General features: G+C 52.5%; 1 protein-coding gene across 13 annotated transcripts in view; it reads left to right on the top strand.

Annotated features, from left to right (window-relative positions):
- Positions 1-20000, top strand: part of agrn (agrin) — a 154670-nt gene that overhangs the window by 90742 nt on the left and 43928 nt on the right. For all 13 annotated transcript variants that reach the window (XM_081706892.1, XM_081706886.1, XM_081706889.1 and 10 more), the window contains 4 exons: positions 7765-7989; positions 10927-11151; positions 11969-12175; positions 19502-19723. In XM_081706892.1, coding sequence (XP_081563018.1) covers positions 7765-7989; positions 10927-11151; positions 11969-12175; positions 19502-19723 — 879 coding nt within the window. The remainder of the gene's footprint in view (positions 1-7764; positions 7990-10926; positions 11152-11968; positions 12176-19501; positions 19724-20000) is intronic.

The raw sequence follows: 20000 nt of genomic DNA on the forward strand, positions 1-20000 counted from the left end.
CGCTCTAACAGAGTCTCCCCAAGGGTATGTAGCAGCCGCGGGGGGAGGGATAGGGTCAGAGGGGGAACGAGAGAGAGAGAGAGAGAGACAGACAGACAGATGGAGAGACAGAGGGAAGGATTCTGGTATTAATCAGAGCAGGGCTGCTGAGGTGCTCTGATTCTGATTATATTGAACTTGGAGGGTAAAAGGTCTTACGCTATCTGAAAGAAACAAAGGGGGCATGAGTTTGATTTTGTGTGTGTGTGTGTGTGTGTGTGTGTGTGTGTGCGTATACACTCAGTCGGGCCTATTGCAGCAGGACGTGACTGTGGGCTGCAAGATCATTGGCTGCATTGTTCACACCTGCACGTCTCCTCTGTTTTCACACAGCGCATCCACCACCCCTGACGCGCACTGGCCTTCTGCATTCACTCCCCCACTCTCCTTTACTGCCCCCCTCACTCTTTATCTCTCTCTTTTGTTTCTCTCTCTCTCTGTAATTTGGCCTCAGTTCAAAAAGGCCAATATTGCATGACTATATTGTAACAGTATTGCCAAAATCGATGAAATCCTGAAAACAGTACTTAAGACATCCATACAAAAGACCCAGAAAACCAGCCAAACCTGTTTGTCTTTGATGAAATAAGACCTTGTCTTCTACAGAGCTTTTATGTACCAGGAACTAAAAGAAAACTAATGTTGGATGAGTCATAATGGCAGAGGGTTCATATTCAGCTGCTGAAACTATCCTGAGGACAGTGTTTCAGACACCGTCCTGAGGACAGTGTTTCAGACACCGTCCTGAGGACAGTGTTTAGGAGACCATCTTGAGGACAGTGTTTAGGAGACTGCACTGAGGACAGTGTTTAGGAGACTGCGCTGAGGACAGTGTTTAGGAGACTGCGCTGAGGACAGTGTTTAGGAGACCGTCCTGAGGACAGTGTTTAGGAGACCGTCCTGAGGACAGTGTTTAGGAGACCGTCCTGAGGACAGTGTTTAGGAGACCGTCCTGAGGACAGTGTTTAGGAGACCGTCCTGAGGACAGTGTTTAGGAGACCGTCCTGAGGACAGTGTTTAGGAGACTGCGCTGAGGACAGTGTTTAGGAGACCATCTTGAGGACAGTGTTTAGGAGACTGCGCTGAGGACAGTGTTTAGGAGACCGCGCTGAAGACAGTGTTTAGGAGACTGCGCTGAGGACAGTGTTTAGGAGACTGCGCTGAGGACAGTGTTTAGGAGACTGCGCTGAGGACAGTGTTTAGGAGACTGCGCTGAAGACAGTGTTTAGGAGACTGCGCTGAGGACAGTGTTTAGGAGACCGCGCTGAAGACAGTGTTTAGGAGACCGCGCTGAGGACAGTGTTTAGGAGACCGCGCTGAGGACAGTGTTTAGGAGACCGCGCTGAGGACAGTGTTTAGGAGACCGCGCTGAGGACAGTGTTTAGGAGACCGTCCTGAGGACAGTGTTTAGGAGACCGCGCTGAGGACAGTGTTTAGGAGACCGCGCTGAGGACAGTGTTTAGGAGACCGTCCTGAGGACAGTGTTTAGGAGACCACGCTGAGGACAGTGTTTAGGAGACCGTCCTGAGGACAATGTTTAGAAGACGGAGCGGATGTGTCAACGTGCTGTACTGCTCTTCCAATGGAAAAATCAATATGTTTGTCCCTCAGTTGACAGTCCAAACCTCGCTCCTTAATCGAGGGGTATGGTTCATTTCTCCTTTATCCCTCATCTGCACATTGGGATCACTGACCGAGCTGAACCACACCCCCACCAGCCCCTCATCCACACCACAGCAACGTCCCTTTTTCCCCATCATTACACACTGGTCACACTGAGAGGTGGAGGCATGTGAACCCCCCCGCCCACACACACACACCTCCACATGCCCCACCCCCTCTCCACACACACACACACACACACACACACCCGACAATATGATTTCTGCACGGCACACGGCACGGCGGATATAAAAGCGAGTTTGGATCGTGCCCTCGGGGTGAGACATTCAGACGATCTCCACCGTGGACCGTCGTGGTCTACTTTTCCTCCCTGATGTTTTGGGGCAGCTAACGCTAACACCGCCTAGCGCTGGATAGCATGCGCGACCCCCTTACGGCCATGAACGAGTGGTGGGTCGGGAGGGTCACGGGGTGGGGTGGGCAGACGGTGAGGCCCCTCCTGCAGCCCCACCAACGCCATCCCCCTTCAGTGTGTGAAGGGGAGAACAGAGTGTGTGCGTGCAGAGGAGGAGGGGTGTTAGGCATGCATAAGTGTATGCGAATATACGACTGTATGAGTGTGTAATGCATTTTTACACACCCGGAATGCAGCTGTTATTTAACAGACTGAAAGATTTCCCAGTGCTGACCGAGGTTAAGTATGAGGTTAAGTGGAGTCGCAGGCAACTCATTTTTTTAGCTGCAGTAACACAAGCCAATGGAAACACCCCACAAAGATAGTGATACAGGACCGTGTGTACGTGTGTTTGTGTGTGCGTGGCAGCGTCGAGGCACAGTCACGCCTCGCGGCCTCACCTCTCTCAGTGAGATGGGAGTGTATTCACACTCATCGTCAGCTCCAGCTCCACTACCCTAGTCCATCTGCCGGAGGATCTCCGCGCACGTCCTCGCAGACGCCTGGCTGGGTATATTTAGCCCAGCTGACGTTCACGCTCCCACCGCCCACTCTGGCCACTCTGCAGCAGCATGGCCTCCGTCACAGGGTGACGTCATCATCACTGGCCTGTCGCCACGGCAATCCGATGAAGCCTCTCTCCCCTGGGGGGAGGTGGGGGCCGGCCTCTGCAGCTACGCCCCGCTCGGCGATCTCTGCACCTGCGTGACTCGGCCACGGGAACGGGCTGCTGTCTCCCGGAGGCACCGGTGCTGGCGTGCAGTGGCTTCCTCCGATGATAACGGTGTTTTTGGAATGCTCACCGACGAGCTATGGTGCCTTGTTAAACAAATCCTGTCTTTCTCCTCTCCTCTCTCCCTGTCTCTTTCTCTCTCACCATCTCTCCCTCTCTCCCTCGTCTTCCTCCCCAGTCCTGATCACTTCTCAGGGCCCAGGCACAGGGTGCAATATCGCGGGGAGATCAGGGAGATTACAGCAGACCGCATTTACCACACTCTCCTTTCTAATAGCAGACGGCGGCCGTTTCACGTTTTCTCATGTATTTATGCATTTGACTCTGAATAATGCATTGTTATTTCCTCCCAACTCTGCTGCGATTTTCGACTGACAGTGCAACAATAACGAGAACTCCAAGACAATAGTACAGTTTTTTTATTCCAAAATACAATTATATATATTTATTTATTTATTTATTTATTTATTGGTTGGGGGTGGGAGTGTATTAATATGTATTTCGTTTGTAGAAAGCACTTTAAAACAGAATCGATGTAGACAACGTAAGGAAACAATCAGTCTCCCCTCATGTACCCCGTTTCAAAGCAGGGTTCAGAGCAGTTTACCTCTTCAAGACTCGTACTTTCCCACAGGACGTCATGGCTGTTGGTTTTCATGTTTTGCCTGGGCCCTCGCTGGGCGATCGATCCTTGTCCAGTGGCTCCTCTCCTGCGTCGGAATCATAAGCCTGCTGTCCGGTCCCATTCCCTCCCTTCTGAGGAATATTAGCCTCAGTTGTCCTATCAGTCCATCCGAGCACATGCCAAGATACCTTCATGATGGCACATGCGCACATGGGCCTACACACAGCAGAAAGCAGATTCTCATAGAGTCTGAAGAACGCGCGCACGCACACAGACAGCATAATAACCGAGTAGCGTGTCGGAAATGCTCTTCCCATCAGGCATGGGGGTGGGAGGGGGCAGCTTTCTGGTGACCCTCTCTGGAGCGTTCCCTACCTTGGAGAGGCGCCAGGTGGAGGACGGACCAAAGACTTGCGGAGAATTTTCTCTGCACTGCTGTACTTGTGCCTTCTGCTATGCTCACAGCGGAGAACAGACAAGATCAGGACTGAAGCAAGCCAGAGCACATCTAATCCATAGTTGTAGGTTACAAGAAAGTTGCATGCAAACATTACTAGGTTATGGCAGTTTATGGCATGACATATTCAACTAAAAAATGCACGTGCATGTGTGTTTGGCTTTGCGTGTTTGTTGGTGCACATGAATGCAAGTGCATGTGTGTTTGCCTTTCTGTGTTCATGCCTGCATGTGAATGCATGTTTGGCTTTCTGTGTTAGTGTGTTTAAGCAGGGTTGGCACTTCCTTCGAGAGATGCTGCTTTTATCTTAAACAACCAGATGTGATTTTCACCATCACGTCAGCACTTAGGAAACATCCTCCTACGTGCCAGATTAGAAGCAGATATTCCAGCATGCCTGTTAGCCCACGGTCAGACATCACGGCCCCTGACGCTGCTGCATGGGTCCCGCTGACCCGTGCGTCGCGCTGTCTGGCGCTTCTGTCACTGTCAGTTGCTCACTACATGGTAATAAGTGGCTTCCATATTACCAAAATGCTCTACAAGCTTAACACAACTCCTGACGTGTAGCACGTCATAATGCCTCATAACACATCATAACATGTCACCATACGCTGTGCAGAGGGAAGCGTAGTATGTGTTTCATGCCGCGGCATTCTCGGTTATTTTAGTCGTCTATGTCAGTGTTGAGGATCCAGGCTGCGATGGCTGTCGCAAGCCTTCGTATGAATCTGCAGCCTGCCTGCCGCTGTGCGCTCTGCCAGCCTGCTCTGGCGCACGTGCCTGAGCGCAGGGCCAGGGCAGGGGTACCCTCCGAGAGTCTGTTGCCCCGTGCCCCGCCCACGCTGGGTCGAATACTGAGAGCGCCCGCATGCACGCAAAGTTGCGCGGCGCGTGTGGCATGGGCAAAGCGGAGCGTATGGCCTTTGAGCTCCACCCGGAGTGGCGCGTTTTATCAGTTTTTGTGCTCCAATTTTTCTGCATTCTGTGCCAATGGTGAAGCATGTAAAAGTGGAAGACAGCCACAGTCAAATAAGGCCCTTTGAAGAAGTACATCAAAAGAATGAATCACCCAGCAGAGCAGGAGATGACAGGAGTCACTGGTGGGGGCGAGGAGGAGCGTGTGTGTGTGTGTGTGTGTGTGTGTGTGTGTGTGTGTGTGAGAGAGAGAAAGTACTGAAAGGGTCTTCCCTTTTTTCTCCATGTCCTCTCTCTCTGGCTGCGTGGGGGAGTGTGTGGGTTTGGATGTGGGGAGGGGGTGTGGAAGACTGACTTGAAGAGGTTTGTACCAGGGAGGCTCTGGAAGGTGAGGTAGTGAGTAACAGAGTGGGGCTGCCCACGGCATCTTTCTCATTAACGTTTACACACACACACACACACACACACACACACACACACACACACACATCCACACTCATGTTTTTAGATTTAGCAGTGAAGACTACTAAGTTTATTGCATGCAAAATGCATGGTGAATAGAATATAAAAATTTGGTCTTTACAAATGTAGCAACACACACACACACACTCATACTGTCACCCAGGGCTGCCATATCGGGCGTGTGCTACCACGCGATGCCTTCAGAGGGGCAGGGTGGGCGGTGATAGCTCCCCCACTAAACTACACTTTAATCCGGACCAGCGCTCACGCACCACGGCCCAGTTCTGGTGGAGGGGGGCATCTCTCCCTCCTTCTCCCTGTCCGGTTTGCACCCTCTCGCCATGCCTCCCCCGTAACGGGTGCCAATGTGCCTACACTGCACTATTACTCAGCTTCCTCTCTCATTATATAAAAAAACCCCCAAACCTTTATCCTGCCAGTATTCGGCTGGGTGAGAGGAGTTAATTAGCAGGAAAGCGGGGGAGCAGAGGCGGCTCCCGCTCTGGAGGTGCCTTCCCCCCCGTTCCCGTACGCGAGCGCTCCCTCCTGCTCGGCTGCCGGGAGCCGCCCGCCTCTGTATGCCTGTCACATTCCTGCCGGCAATTTTCCTTCTTGTCCTGGTCCGGGAGCAAGGCTTATCTGCGCTGGCGCGGGAGAGAGAGGTGGGCGCGTCCTTCTCAGCATTCCGGGCAGCAGCTCCCTCTCGCCCCGCCGCTCGGAAGCTCCGGAGGGGTAGAGGGGATATCCGCAAGCCGTGTTTATTGGGCTCAAATGGAGTTGCAGGGTGAAACCCGCTTATCCACTGGATGTCCGAACACGTGCAGCTCGACCGCGCTGGTCTGGAACGAACCTTCCGTGCAAAGTCCGTGACAAAACACCTGCCGCCGGCTATTAAATTAAAATACATTAAAATACAGCCAGGAAACGGAGCGGACAGAGCTCCGTAGTAGACAGAGACGGCGACACAGGGGATGAGTCAGAGCCAAGTTGTCAATGGCGCTAGCAGCAAAGAACCGCGAAGGGCCGCATGTCTGAGATTCGTGAGCGCGTCCCCTGTGGGGGGGGGATCGTCTCCCCGCAAGCTCCTGCATCATCTCTCCCGGGGCTCCTGCGGCATCGCTAATGAGCGAGCGTCTCAGGCAGAGAGGATGCGCTCGTCAGAAGTGACACAGCTTACATTAGCACTGTTTCCTTCGCAGAAGAAGGCTTTTTTTTTTTTTTTTGAAACGGAGAACACTCGTTTTAGCGAGCTCGGCAGAAGGAGCCGGAAGTGCTGTGAAGCGCGAGAGGCGGGAGGGAGGAAGCTTTTTTTAGACAGATGAGGTACACAGAGAGCGAGCTTTGATCACCTGCCATGAGGAAGCTCCAGCGATCCCATTAACACAGCACGGAGTGTGTTCCACACACGTGTGCTAGTGCCTTTCACTACAAGAAGGAGGAAAAAGAAACGCGGAGGCCTTCCGAGAGCCGTGAGGCGAGCAGAGATTCAACTTTAACTAAACAAGCCAACTGGAGTTGACTCGGAATCGCATGGGGGAAAAAAAAGCACACAAATGATCCGGCGAGGGACGGTGAGCAGATACGGAGCGCTGCTGAAAACGCCAGGCATGGACAAAGAGAGTGATAACAGGCAATATAACGGAGCCTGCTGGCCTGCTGCACTGTAGGAAATGAAACAGAGGTGCCCCTCTCAGACCCCCCCCAATGCGCAAACAGACACACACACACACACACACACACACACAAGCACGCTAACCTCAGTGCCTTGCATGAATAGTTAGTGGCAAATATAATAATGATAGCAATCGGATGGCTCTTCAGAACAAATACAAATGCATATTTAGTTCAGGCGAATCTCTTTCCAGCCAGGTGAAGAAAAGGAGGTCTCGAGTCATTGCTAAGTGCTGAGGTGTTTCATAATACAGAGACGTCGTCGTCTGGAAGGAAACGCGGCTTCCTCCTCCTCTGAAGGCTGAACGCAGGGGCTGACGCGGCCCGCTTTCCGACTTGCTGGAGCCTCTGGGAACGTCTAGTGAGTGCCCAGCCTGCCCGGATCGGCCGGTGATGGATCAGAAGCTGTGCCGTGCTGCGCTCTGCCGACGGACCATCCTGGGCTGCCAATCCCGGCTCTGTTTCTATACAGAACGGGCATAATGTCTGGCTGTCTGGTTTCCCATTTCTCACACACAGACAAATGCCAGGATATTCGCTCAGGTTCCTCCTCCACGCTGTGGTGGTTCTGTTTAAAAACAAAAAACAAAACAAACAAAAAAACATCGAACTGGAACTCTCGCTTCTGTTTCCACAGGCGGAACCAGCTGTGATGTGGGTTGGGCGCAGGGGTGGCTTCGACATATACCATGTTTAACTGTGATGCTGGTTTTTCTCCCCTCGCGCCCACCTCTGTGCGTGCGTGTGTGTATGTGTCTGTGTGTGTGCGCGTGTGCCCCCAGCCCTGAAGGACCCATGCAGTGAGGTGACCTGCAGCTACGGCAGCACGTGCGTCCAGTCGTCCGACGGCCTGTCTGCCAAGTGCATGTGCCCGCTGAGCTGTGAGCCCGTTCCCAAGTGGGTGGTGTGCGGCAGCGACGGCCTCGACTACCCAAGCGAGTGCGAGCTCAACACGAAGGCCTGCTCTACCCAGAAGAACATCCGCGTGCAGCACACAAGCCCCTGCGGTGAGTGAGCCGGACCCTCCTCGTCCCTGCCTCTGTGCGATTGGTTACGTGAACAGGGGAGGCTTTCCCAGTAAAACCACTGGCACACAGTCACAGAGGAAGTTGGCTTAATGGAGCGCTTTCCTCCTTGTGTTTTAAATTAGCCGAGCGGGGAGACGCATTACGGGTTCTTCTCCACACTGAGATTAAGCATAAACATTTGAGATGTGTTAAATGCGATAAATTAGAGATGCATTTTAATTTGGGAACATAAGCATTATGTGTATAATTATAGCTGAAGTTAAGTGGGCCTGTTGAAAGAATCCCGAGTAAGTTAATTACATTTTTATTAATAGTCTTACTAGGTTGCCTTGTATGCGTCGGGCTCTGATTCTGTGTTCGCAGCCTCTGAGATTTTAAAGGTTGGATTGTTGAAGTGGAAGTGCAGAAGTGCTTTTTAAAAATACATGGAGAATTGTAGATAAATCGCTTTGCGCTGAACGACAACTCCTTCCTGCCTCACCTCACCGACTGGTGGAATTTTAGATTCCAGCTTCTTTGATTAAATTCGAGCCACTTCAGGTTGGCTAGCGTGGCGCGGGCAGAGCGCCTCGTACGCACGAGAAGGTTCTGCACCACGGCGGAGCGCCTGACCGCATCTCCCAGCCCCGCACGCGCGTCGCACCGCTCTCGGACACGCCAGCGGTGCTGTGTCGGACGCATCCGGCCGTGCGGGGGCTGCGTGATTCGGGATGTTTTCGATCGCTGTAGTTGTGTTCATACGGGTTCCTCTGGGTTTTTGGAGGTGCGGAGGTCGTGCGAGAAATTTCAAAGCCACAATCGTGCATATTAAGGACGCGGCTTAGTTAGGGAGTGACCATGTTTTTCATTGAATGAATCCCATTATGGGCTGTTTGCATGCGGGTAGTCACTCCCATCAATCACCGTGGAACTGACACCCGGGTTAGGCACGTACTCCGAAGCCAAAAAAAGACATGTTTCTGCTTTTTGAAATTAGTATATGTCATCTGCATGTAATTGAGCAGAATTAATATGATCGGTGACATTCTCCGTGAATCTCTGAGAGCTGAAAATTGCTTGTGAAAGTGAATCCTGCTGTGTTCTACCTTGTGTCAATACAGGCAATAAGCAGAGTTGCTTTTGGGAATAAAGAGGGGACTACTTCTAGTTCAGTGACTACCATGTGGAAACAAAGGCTGCGTTGTGTCCGTCCGGGAGAAACGGACAAAGCCTCATGTCTGTACACACATCGCCCGCCCGCACAATGCACGTGGGCGGGTGATGTGCGATTTCTTTGCATTCTGAAAAGATCATCGCCACGAGTAGCAACTCCCGTTTTCTGGGAGCTTCCGGAGATGGATGACGTCGAGGCGCTCTCCGAGGGGGTAGGGCGAGGAGATTGGGGAGTAGGCCGGGATAACTCACCCCCTGGAGGGCTGGGACGGTGGGGGTGTAGGTGCTCGTGGTGGGTGGGTGGGGGTTCTTTAAGACCTCGTGGGCGAGGCCTTACCTTCTGCTCGGTATGAGGCAGTTGGCTGTACTGTGCCTTAATCCTGTCTCAGCCGGGCGTTACTGTCTGACGTAGTTCCGTATCCACACGCTCGCGTACACCATAAAACCCAGACACGAAGTGGGAATTGAGCCATTGTTGGTTCAGTCAGTGGATGCACACACGAATCGCTGGCCGACCGTGTATGCAAACTAACCCAGATAAACAGTGGCTCTTCCTGCATGGGCGTCTTGGCCTGGACCGAGCCTGCGTGCTCAGGGCCAGGGCTAGGACAACATGGAGGGCTCATCCACACAGCTGGAGCAGGCTGCCTGCGACTGGCTAATTAGAGCAGGCCCTGGGGGGGGCAGTTTGAGCTGAGATGCTGGGATGGGAGCCTGGCCAGGCACTGTTAATGGGAGGTAATGGTTTTCTGCAGTGATAATGGCTAGATCGCATTGCACAGTATGACTTGAGCCAGTGCTCGCATTACCAGAATCCCTTTGGTCTAAGTCTGAGTTTTCCTGTGTGGCCCGATCCACAGTCCCTGACCTGCCAGTGGCACTGCCCATCTCTGCCTGCTTCTCTCTCTCTCTCTCTCTCTCTCTCTCTCTCTCTCTCTCTCTCTCTCTCTCTATCTATAGTTCTTCTATACCCAAGGTCTGTAGGTCATTATTCTTAGTGTTTATTTCAGGCCCTCTTTTTTTCAGTTTTTATTCCTCATTTAACAGTATTAGTATTTCTTTCCACCCGTAGCTGATTTCTTTCATAACTCTCTCTCCCTCCCTCTCTCACTCGCTCTCTCCCTCCCTCCCCTACTCTGAATGACTCTTTCACTGTTTAGCATTGTTCGGATGCGCGATGCTTGCTGAAGAGTCCTTTGTCTCTTCTCCACATTGAGCAGTGTGGAGGCTGGTGTGACTGTGCCGCCATCTCAGTAAGTGAAATGGCATTTCTGTTAGGGGGATGGGGGTCGCTGCTCGGCGTGCCTCAACGCGCCCTTCACCCGCCCTGCGTGCCCCACGGGCACCTGGGCCTCATCAGCCTCCTCTCAGCCATCAGTCGCCTCCCGTCAGCTGTCACCAGCGCATTTCGCCTCTGCACGATTTTTCCTCGGTAAATGACGCTTCGGAGACAGCCGCTCCGTCATTCCCGATGGCCGCTACGACCTTACACTTGGCTCAGTGCGGATGTCATCTGTAAAAGGCGTGGCATCTGTGTAACTAAGGCAACACAGGATTCACTTGATCGCTTACCTCTTTTCCTCCTCCATGCATTCATATCAGTGTTACTTCAAGCAGGATGTCACTCTCTTTTTCCTGTTTACGCATCAGTCGATCAACGTGTAGCCTGTTAGCATTATTAGCAATCTTTCTCCTTCATCCTCCCCCCCCCCCCCCCCGTTCTCTCTCTCTTTTCCTCTATTCCGGTGTATGTCTCTCCATCAGACCCGTGCCGCGACCTTCAGAGGGGCCCAGACGTGCTGTGCGTGGTGAACACACAGACCCGCAAGCCGGAGGCACTGGTGCTGCCGGAGCCGTGCCCGCCGGCCCCCAAACCTCTCTGCGCCAGCGATGGGCGCAGCTACAACAGCAAGTGTCAGATGCAGCGCACGGCTGTGCAGAAGCGGCGGCAGCTGCACCAGGTCCACAGCGGGCCCTGCAGGAAGGAAGGTGGGTTCCCGGCGCCGGGCGTTACCGACCTCCACCAACACAGCGCACCTGTCGGGTGCTGGCAGCGCCATGAGGGCAGAAGCTCCAGGGCAGATGGAACGATGCTCCCCCGCCTCGCCGTGGTGGCCCAAAACTCCGCCCCTGAGCTAAGCGGACTGACCGTGTTTCACTCCGCAGTTAGAATCCGTGTGCGGCTGGTCCCAGTCTTCTGGGATGGGGTCATTATGCTTGGGCTTCTGTTGCCCAACTGGCAAGTGTAACAGTGTGTGTTTGTGAACGCGTGGCTTCGTATGAATATTCATTTGTGGGAGCGTTTTTTGAAGCCAATTATCGTATGTTTGAATTGCATTAACTGACTGTTTGTGAAGTGAAACTGGGGAAGTTTTAGAGAACAGAAACCAGATGACAATGATACGCGGCTCTAATCAGCATGTACAGCTTGTCACATCCATAAACGCAGATTGGGTAATGCAATCAAATGTAAATCAAGCACTGACTTGTACAATATCATAATAAGTCCCCTGATTTTCTCGAGCCGATGAAAGGCCGCTGTAATTATGAAGCACTCCAGCTCGACTGTGACAGCTTAACACAACTGTGAATAGAAAAAGATTCAAATCAATCTGAATGGAATTAGATAATTGATTAAATAATCAAGCATGGTAATTAATTCAGAACCCCTGAGTGAGTCAATATGAGTCGTCTGATTGAGTGAGTATCAGTCAGCGTTGATTAGCATGTAGCCTGTTAGCGTTATTCGTGTGGTTTTTTTTTTTGGTGATGCGTGTTTTTCTGCGTGCACGTTTGTGTTACCCAGAGGAGTGCAAGGAGGAGTGTAAGTACAGCGCGGTGTGTCTACTGGAGCACGGGCGACCACGCTGCTCGTGCGAGCCCATCCACTGCGACGGCTCCTACCGGCCCCTGTGCGGCCAGGACGGACTCACGTACCCCAACGAGTGCGAGAGGCGGCGCGCTGAGTGCCTGAGCCGCACCCCCATCCCCGTCAAGCAGCAAGGCCCCTGTGGTGAGTGGGGGCAGGGCTTCCAGGGGAGGGCGGGACTACGTGCGTGCTTTTGTCTGTTCGAGTGCGTGTATATGTGGGCGTTTATGTACGCGGGCCGCCATGGCCGGTGTATATATCCTTTGTGTTTGTCTTTTTTGTCCGCGCGTGATTAAACGATTAAAGGGGCCCATTCTCCACCATCACGCGCCAGTGCGTGTAAGACATGAGTCACTGACCCCATGTCTCTTCCACGGCCTCCATGTCACACCAGCAGTGCCGGTCCTCCACCCCATTGCACCCTGTCCTCTCCACCCCCCCCCCCTCCTGTCTGTCTGTCTCTCTGCTTCCAGATGTCCTTGCTGGCTGTCTTTTAAAGTGTCTTCTTTCTGTTCCAGTGTGTCTCTTTGTGTCTCTGTGTCTTCGCGACGTCTGCTCAGGGCCTGCGGTGGGACACGCCACCCATTGCCACTTGGGGAGAGTTCAGCCTCTGGTCCCCCCACTGACCTGTAGGTCTTCACCAGGTGGCCCCCTTTGAAGTGCCACCCCACCCCTGTATCCCCCCCCCCCCTTTTCTCTGCTGCCCCCTACTTCCCAATGCCCCTGTAGGCCTCCTGCCATGGTTGGGCGAGCAAGGTGATGTCATAAAAGGTCGGGGGACTTCTTCTACTTTGCGTGTGATGTGTTGGTCTGGATGAATCCATCCCTGCTGTCTTGAACCCGTGACCCCTGAGACTGTAGCCCTGTACCTAGCATGGAAAAGAGCATGCCATTCCCTTTTGAACCCCTGACCTTCTGGTTCTGTGGTTGTCTCACAAAATGCCCTCAGAATCTCTACGCCATCTGAGCTAACCCTCTTCAAATCATATATCCAGAGCTGCCTTGGTGAGTTTCTTTCTCTCTCTCTCTCTCTCTCTCTCTCTCTCTCTCTCTCTCTCTCTCTCTCTCTCTCTCTCTCTCTCTCTCTCTCTCTCTCTCTCTCTCCTCCCCAGTATCACCCACCAGGATTCATTAGCATTGTTTTGCAATCTTTGTGAAAAGATGCATAAATTATCATGTGTAATGGCAGAGTGCTTATTTATTTTTATTTAATTTCTTTTTTTCTGACAAAGTAAATGGTTTGGTCTTCTCAGTTTTCCCAGTAGCAAATTAAAATGTGGTTTTTATAAAATGTTTTTTTTGGATCTCAACATTTTGCAAATGTCTAACGGAATTACTTACACCTCACAAGCCGAGAGGTGCGGCCAGGGCTCTGCGCTAGTGCAGACTGCAGGTACGTGGGGACAGCTCTGCACTGCTCTCCACACCTGTGGCCAAGGTGGCGGATAATTCCATGGCTCCCCCCACACACGCGCGCGTGATCGTGTGCCTCCAGCTCCCAGGAGTTCCACCCCTTTAACAACGTTTCAGATCCCCAGACGAGACGAAGGCCATTTCCGGCGCTACATGGAGCATCTAAATGGCCCCGTCGTCACACTTTGATCGATAGCGTCGGCCCAGGCTGCGCGCACGTGTGTGTGTGTGTGTGTGTGTGTGTGTGTGTGTGTATGTATGTGTGTGTGTGCGCACTGGTGGGAATAGTCACAGGCACGGCGCTACGTTTAAAAGCATGTCGGTGATGATCTTGGATCCCGACACTGCCTCGCACGTTTCCACACGTCCTCGGAGAGTTCCTGACGCAGAACCGGCTGCAAACAGCAAAACAAACGTGACCTTTTCGGAAGGGGGAGCAGCTCGCCGGGAGAGAGACCCCACACCCCCCCTCCGCTCCAGCTGAAAGTTCGCCCGCGATTTTGCATTCTGTGCCAGCGCTCCCATGCCTCATCAGGAACAGGGGTGCTACTAGGAAGCTTCGGGTTCTCCAGAGAAGCGTTCGGGCCTTTTGGGCGCCTAGTAGGTAGCTGTAGAGCATGAAATGTCAAGAGGGCTTGGAAAGGGATAGAGGACTTGGGAACAAGCGAGAAATAATACGGTGTCCACTGTGTTCCCCTGTAATATGAGGTCAGGTTAGGCCTGCGTGTCCATCAAACAGACTGAGAGGTGGGCGGATGCTGGGTGGGGGTTGGAGCAGCAGGATGGAGGACAGAGACCTGCTGAGAGAACAGATGGAACCTTTGTTCCCCATATGCTTTTAAACTCTCATCCATGAGATTGACAATTCCCCAGGCAGCTCTCCCTTACTTGCTGTGTCTCACAAACACACACGCGCGCGCACCGCGATCCCTTACCTGCCCGTATTTATACCCCCACTGTAAGGGGTAGATTTTTCGGATGCAGGACGAGGCGCTGCACAGCGGTTAACGCACACGCCTGTCCAGCACACTTCTACCTACTGCAGGAGCTGATCAGTGTTTCCGAGGCAGCTCCTGTCCTGTCTCAGAGGCCTCCAGTTCGCCAGGAACGTGGGCAGCAGCGTGGGGCTGATTATACAGTACGAGAGCCTCATCTCTCTCGCCAGACATGTCAGGTAGCAGACTGACACTCATGCTACACATGCTGTTGACCCAAATACAGTCAACAGAGAATCAGGGAGTATGTCTCAGGGCCAGCGACTACATTCCTACTCTCTCTCTCTCTTTCTCTCCTCTCTCTCTTTCTCTCTCTCTCTCTCTCTCTCTCTCTCTCTCTCTCTCTCTCTCCTCTCTTCACCAGCACAGTGACTCAGAGACTAACACCGTGTTCCAGCATGGAGATGTTGAGGTGGGTGAATAAAGACTGAGGGACTCTAATGCCCTGGGCAAACCTCTGATTAATGCTCAGCGTTTGCTTCTGTATTCGTGTAGCAGCTGTAAATTTAAAAAAAAAGGGAGGGGGGAGGCACTCACTCACACACACACAGTTTCTTGTTTTGTTTATAATATGTAAACAAAAACAACATCGTCTATATATACATACTTTGTTTCTTATTGTTTTGTTTCTACACATATAAAGCAGTGAGGGAACAGTAATGAATCCAATTAGAAGCCAGCCAGGCTAGTGGGAAGGTATATTTAGCTCGACCCTCGGCGGCCTGCTGTGCATGAGAAGGGGAATCTGGGTCACTGTGCAGGCTAAGCGAGCCTTCACCAGCCTGCGTGTGCTTGGCTGTGCAGTTTTTGTTTGCGTGTTAAATACGCTTCGTGGAGAACACAGTGTACAAACCCAGCTCCGTCACCTCCTTCCTGTTGTGTGCAGTCTAGCTCGTTATTTTTGGGTGAACGCCAGCAGTTGTACCACGTCTTCGCTCTCCGCCCTGCTCCTGATGTTGTGTCCCCGTGGCTCTTTTCGTTTGAACTTTTGCACTCGGTGTAGAGGGTGCTCTCACCGTCCCCTCGCCTGCGCTCGGGGGAGGGTGGCCGAACTGCGTCCTTGTTTAAATTCATGATGTGCGGTGGAAAAAGTTTGCATGCCCTTCGCAGCCATCGCCTGGTGATAAGTGCTCCGTCAAAAAGCAAACGGCCCCTCCGGGGGTTTCTGCCCGCGTCGCGCTAATATTTCCATCGCGCCCTCTCTTCCCCTCGTGTCGGCAAGCTAATAAATGTTTTCCCCCAAGCCGGAGGGAGGAAGGGTGGCACAGAGGGAAGGGGAGAGAGAGGGCCCCGGGGGCGGAGGGAGAGAGTGGGCCGGGGCACCTCAGAAACGCGGGGGCGGTGATAGCGAAGCGCAACGAAGCCGGTTAGCCTACCATACCACTCTGCCAGCTGCGTGGCGCTAATGCTAAACACACAACCCCGCCTCACTGGGCGCATCGGTGGAAGCTAAGTCCCGTCAACCCCCCCCGCCGCATTCCTTCTCCACAGCCGAACGGCTTTATCGCACTTGCCATGTTCCCGGTAATCCCGTCACGATCCCGATGCCCATCTCCATATGCATAAGGCTTAGCCGAGTGCCTTCGTTCTCCGATGCGCGCGGCTTCCACCTCGTGCGCACGCTAACGCGATAAACTGCCTCGGCCTCCTCCGCGCGTTGCGGGGTGTCGGATCAGGACGCCGAAAGCCCCGCGCCCCGCCCGGCCCGCTCGCCCCGCTGGAGAATCAGCCAGCGGCGAGGTTCGACGTGTTGGGAGAGGAGCAGCCTGGGGAGCTGTCAGTGCGCCCCCGCTCATCCCGTCCGGGTGCTGGAGCTAGGGGCTAATTAAACATCGGAGGAGGCAGTGTGTAGGCAGTGACAGGGCCTGCGCCGTGTGTGTGTGTGTGTGTGTGTGTGTGTGTGTGTGTGTGTGTGTGTGTGTGTGTGTGTGTGTGTGTGTGTGTGTGTGTGTGTGTGTGTGTGTGTGTGTGGAATCTGGGGAAGGCCCATTGATGACACATCTCTCTAACACCCCCAGCCCACAACACCTGATCATAACAATAACCCAGCCTCTGCGCACGCTCTCTCACTCTCTCTCTCTCTGTCTCTTTCTTTCTCTCTCTCTCTCCCTCTCTCGCCTCCTCATTACCCGTTGCTGCTTTTCGGAAATTGCTCGAGCTCCTCTTTTATCCTTGTTACGCATTCCCTTCTTTCTTTTACGTTTGCTTTCTGGCGCCCTGACTCCATCCCACAAACCGAGGCCTGCAGCCTCTCTCCATGCCCGGCCCCGTTCCCTATCCTCATCCTCGTCCCCGCCGCCATCGCGGCTGTCGGCTCCGCTATGGCTCGAGTCCTCGCGCAGTGGTGCCGTGACACGGCACCTCGCCTCACCGACGACAGCCCGCTGCTTCAAAGCGGCTCCCGCCCCCTCTGAAAGTGTCTCTCTCTCCTGTTTTTTGGCGAGAAAATACGAAAGCCGTCTCAATTACTATAGCCTGCCTCCGTTGCTGGAGGTTTGTACAAAGTCCGTAATCGCAACCGCAAGTAAGATTATTTCTCGGAGAAAGACCCCCGACCCCCTTTACTCTCTTCCCGCATTCCTTTTCTGGGCTTAATAAATGCAAAATATTCTCTCCCTTCCGGAGGGAGTAAACAAATGAAAGTGAAAAGAAAGAAAAGAGCAGAGAGACACAAGGTGCTATCAGTGGCCTGCTTTAGGAGCTGGGCCCTGGGAAAGGGTCATCAGAATCTTTCGGAAGGGGCATGGGCACTCAGCGAGGGCAACGGTGAAGCTTCCTTTGAAGTCCTGTTCCACTGTTCCCAACTCATGTGCCAATTAAAAAGAGTTTTTAATCCCTGCCCCCCTTCAAAACACAAATCAATTGCTCGGTTGTGGCTGTGAAGCGGAAGCGTCCTCTTCTCTGAAAAGAAGTGCCTTTCTTCTTGGGTTGCTACAAGACATATCGGCGCGGTAGAGTAACGTTTGGGAAGATGACTTATTGCATTTCCCAGTTGTTTGCTTGTGTGTGTGTATAAACATGTTTGCTTTTAACAGGTCTGTTATGGCTATGTGTATGGAACTCCGTGTGTAATTGGGTAATGCTACAGAATTAGTTGCGCGCCGGATATAAAGGCTGTTTTACTCTGCGGAGTTTCCAGCAGCAGTCTACTGCAAGTCTCCTGGCTCCAGTCCTAATCTAGGCAGGATTACAGCACTGTACTGGAGGGGTTATCACAGGCTTACATCCATCCCTGCCTCAGCACACCCCAGCCCTCGGGTCAGGGGGCATGTGCAGGTTACAGGCTTGAAAAGAACCCGCAAGCTGAATTCTGAGAGGAGATGATAAAACGATACAGGTTATTTAACAGCCAGAGGAGTACGCTTGTTCTCTCTTAGCTGTTGTGTGGTTTGCAGAGATGAGAGAGGCTATCAAAATGGCATTTTTATTGCCTGTTTTGTTTTTTGTTTTCTAAACAAATGTTTTGCAGATTTATTAGAAGGCCGATACTTATCTGTGTATTAACCTGAGTACGTCTGTGTTCATAATGAAATCAGTACTGTTTCTGAGATCAGACAGCACAGTGGCGTATAATCCTGGAATAATTACAGTAATGATGGCACCACGGGCAGCATGGCTCATGCTTACGCTCACCCACACCCACCCACCCACACACACACACACACACACACACACACACACACAGAGCAAAAACAGTGGCTGGGGGATCACTGCTTGCATATACACCAATAAAGAAAGCACACACACATCCCGCTGGGCATGGCAACACAAACAATTACCGAAACAAAGTCACGCGCCATCATCCAAACGTGGGCATGTCTGCTCCCTGCCTACTCGCACGGATACGGCATAATCAATCAGAAAAGAAACGCGCCGGAGCCGTTCACCAAACCCCACGGCCCGCCCTCCCTCCGAGCGTCAGGCTTGCATCAAGCATCGCTGCATTTTTTAAACTCCCCTCTCCAACTCCTTCATCATTCTGTGAAAATTTTGCATTTAGAGCTCCTGTCTACGTCACCAACCCGCCCCGCCTAAAAAAGAAAAAAACCGCCAGTAAAACAAATGAGCCCCACTCTCTGGCACTAAGGCAGCCTGTCTCGGCACGTCCCGCCAGCCAGCGGCCTGCGTCTTCCTCTGCAACGGAGCCTCACAATAAAGAACTGATTGGAAAATAATGAGGCAGTGATGAAAAGGGTTTTCAGCCCTGCTAGAGGAGGCTGCACGTTGTGCTGGTTCGCTGCTGACCCAGTTCCTTCTCCATCTCTCTCTCTTTTCTTTTCCTCTAAAGAATATATTTTCCTTTTCATGCTTTCTCCTCTTTTCTCTCTTGCTGTTTTACCTCCTTAGTCTCTGTCTCACTCTCTTTCTTGCTCTTTCTCTCTCTCCCTCTCTGTCTAGCTCTGTCTTTCTCCTCCTAACTCTGCTCTATGTAATGAACTTACAGTACTGCTGTTGTGGACAGAGAGGCCCAGATGATGTTCTCTCTGGTGTTCATATATCATACCAGCAGCCTTGCATGCTGAATTATTAACCAGGCCACTCCTCTATCTGGGATTTCTCTCTCTCTCTCTCTCTCTCTCTCTCTCTCTCTCTCTCTCCCTCTCTCTCTCTCTCTCTCTCTGTCTCTCTCTCTCATTCATATATATATATATATAAAAAATCAGTGAGGGAAGCCTGCAGGTGAGACTTGCACATGCGGTTTGTGGATGCTCAAATGTGTCACTATGTTTGTCCATGGTGTTCCTGGTTCCCTTCTCTGGATGTGTGTGTGAGTGTGCGCGCGTACTGTGGTCAGTTAGGCTGTCTGTTAGGATGAGCGAGACATGTCAAAACTTCACACAGAGCAAAACTAGCAGAGAAAAGAGAAAGTAAAAGAGAATACACCCCAGCAGACACCACTGCGAGATGATCACTTATGCTGTCTGCGTTTCTTCCCACGACCTCTGGCTCTCTTCCTGCCCGAACCTCTGACCTCTCCCCGTCCGCCTGTCTCCGCTCGCTCGACCTTGTCTATGACCTTCTCGCTAACTCCCGTGTCTCTCTGCTCCGCCCCTCGGGCCAGACCTGAACGTGCCGAGCCCATGCCTGAAGAAGACCTGCGACTTTGGTGGCACGTGCGTGGTGAAGAACGGTCAGGCCGTGTGCGAGTGCCCTGATGCGTGCCCTCCAGCACAGGACCCTGTGTGTGGCAGCGATGGGCACACCCACAACAGCCAATGCCACATGAGGGCCATGGGCTGTGCCCTGCAAAAGCACATCCATATACAGCACAAAGGATCCTGTGGTGAGTCTGCACACACACGTGCAACGCGCACACTTGCACGCACACACACCCACCTTAAGTACTTCACACTCTCTTAAGCACTCCAGTGATATTCTTGGAGAGCTATAATTTTCCTCCTCCGTGACCTTTTTCAAAAAGATGCACTTAGGATAAAACTAAAGAGGCTTGTGTCTTTAAGAATAAAGCATGTGTCTGACTCAGGGGGGTTCGGGTCTGGCTGGCCTTTTAGCGCAGCTCTGTCCGTCTAACTTGTCTGCTCAGACAGACGTCCGGTGCG

This window comes from Electrophorus electricus, chromosome 24 (assembly GCF_041902795.1).
Source record: "Electrophorus electricus isolate QZ-2024a chromosome 24, ASM4190279v1, whole genome shotgun sequence".
NCBI lineage: Eukaryota > Metazoa > Chordata > Actinopteri > Gymnotiformes > Gymnotidae > Electrophorus > Electrophorus electricus.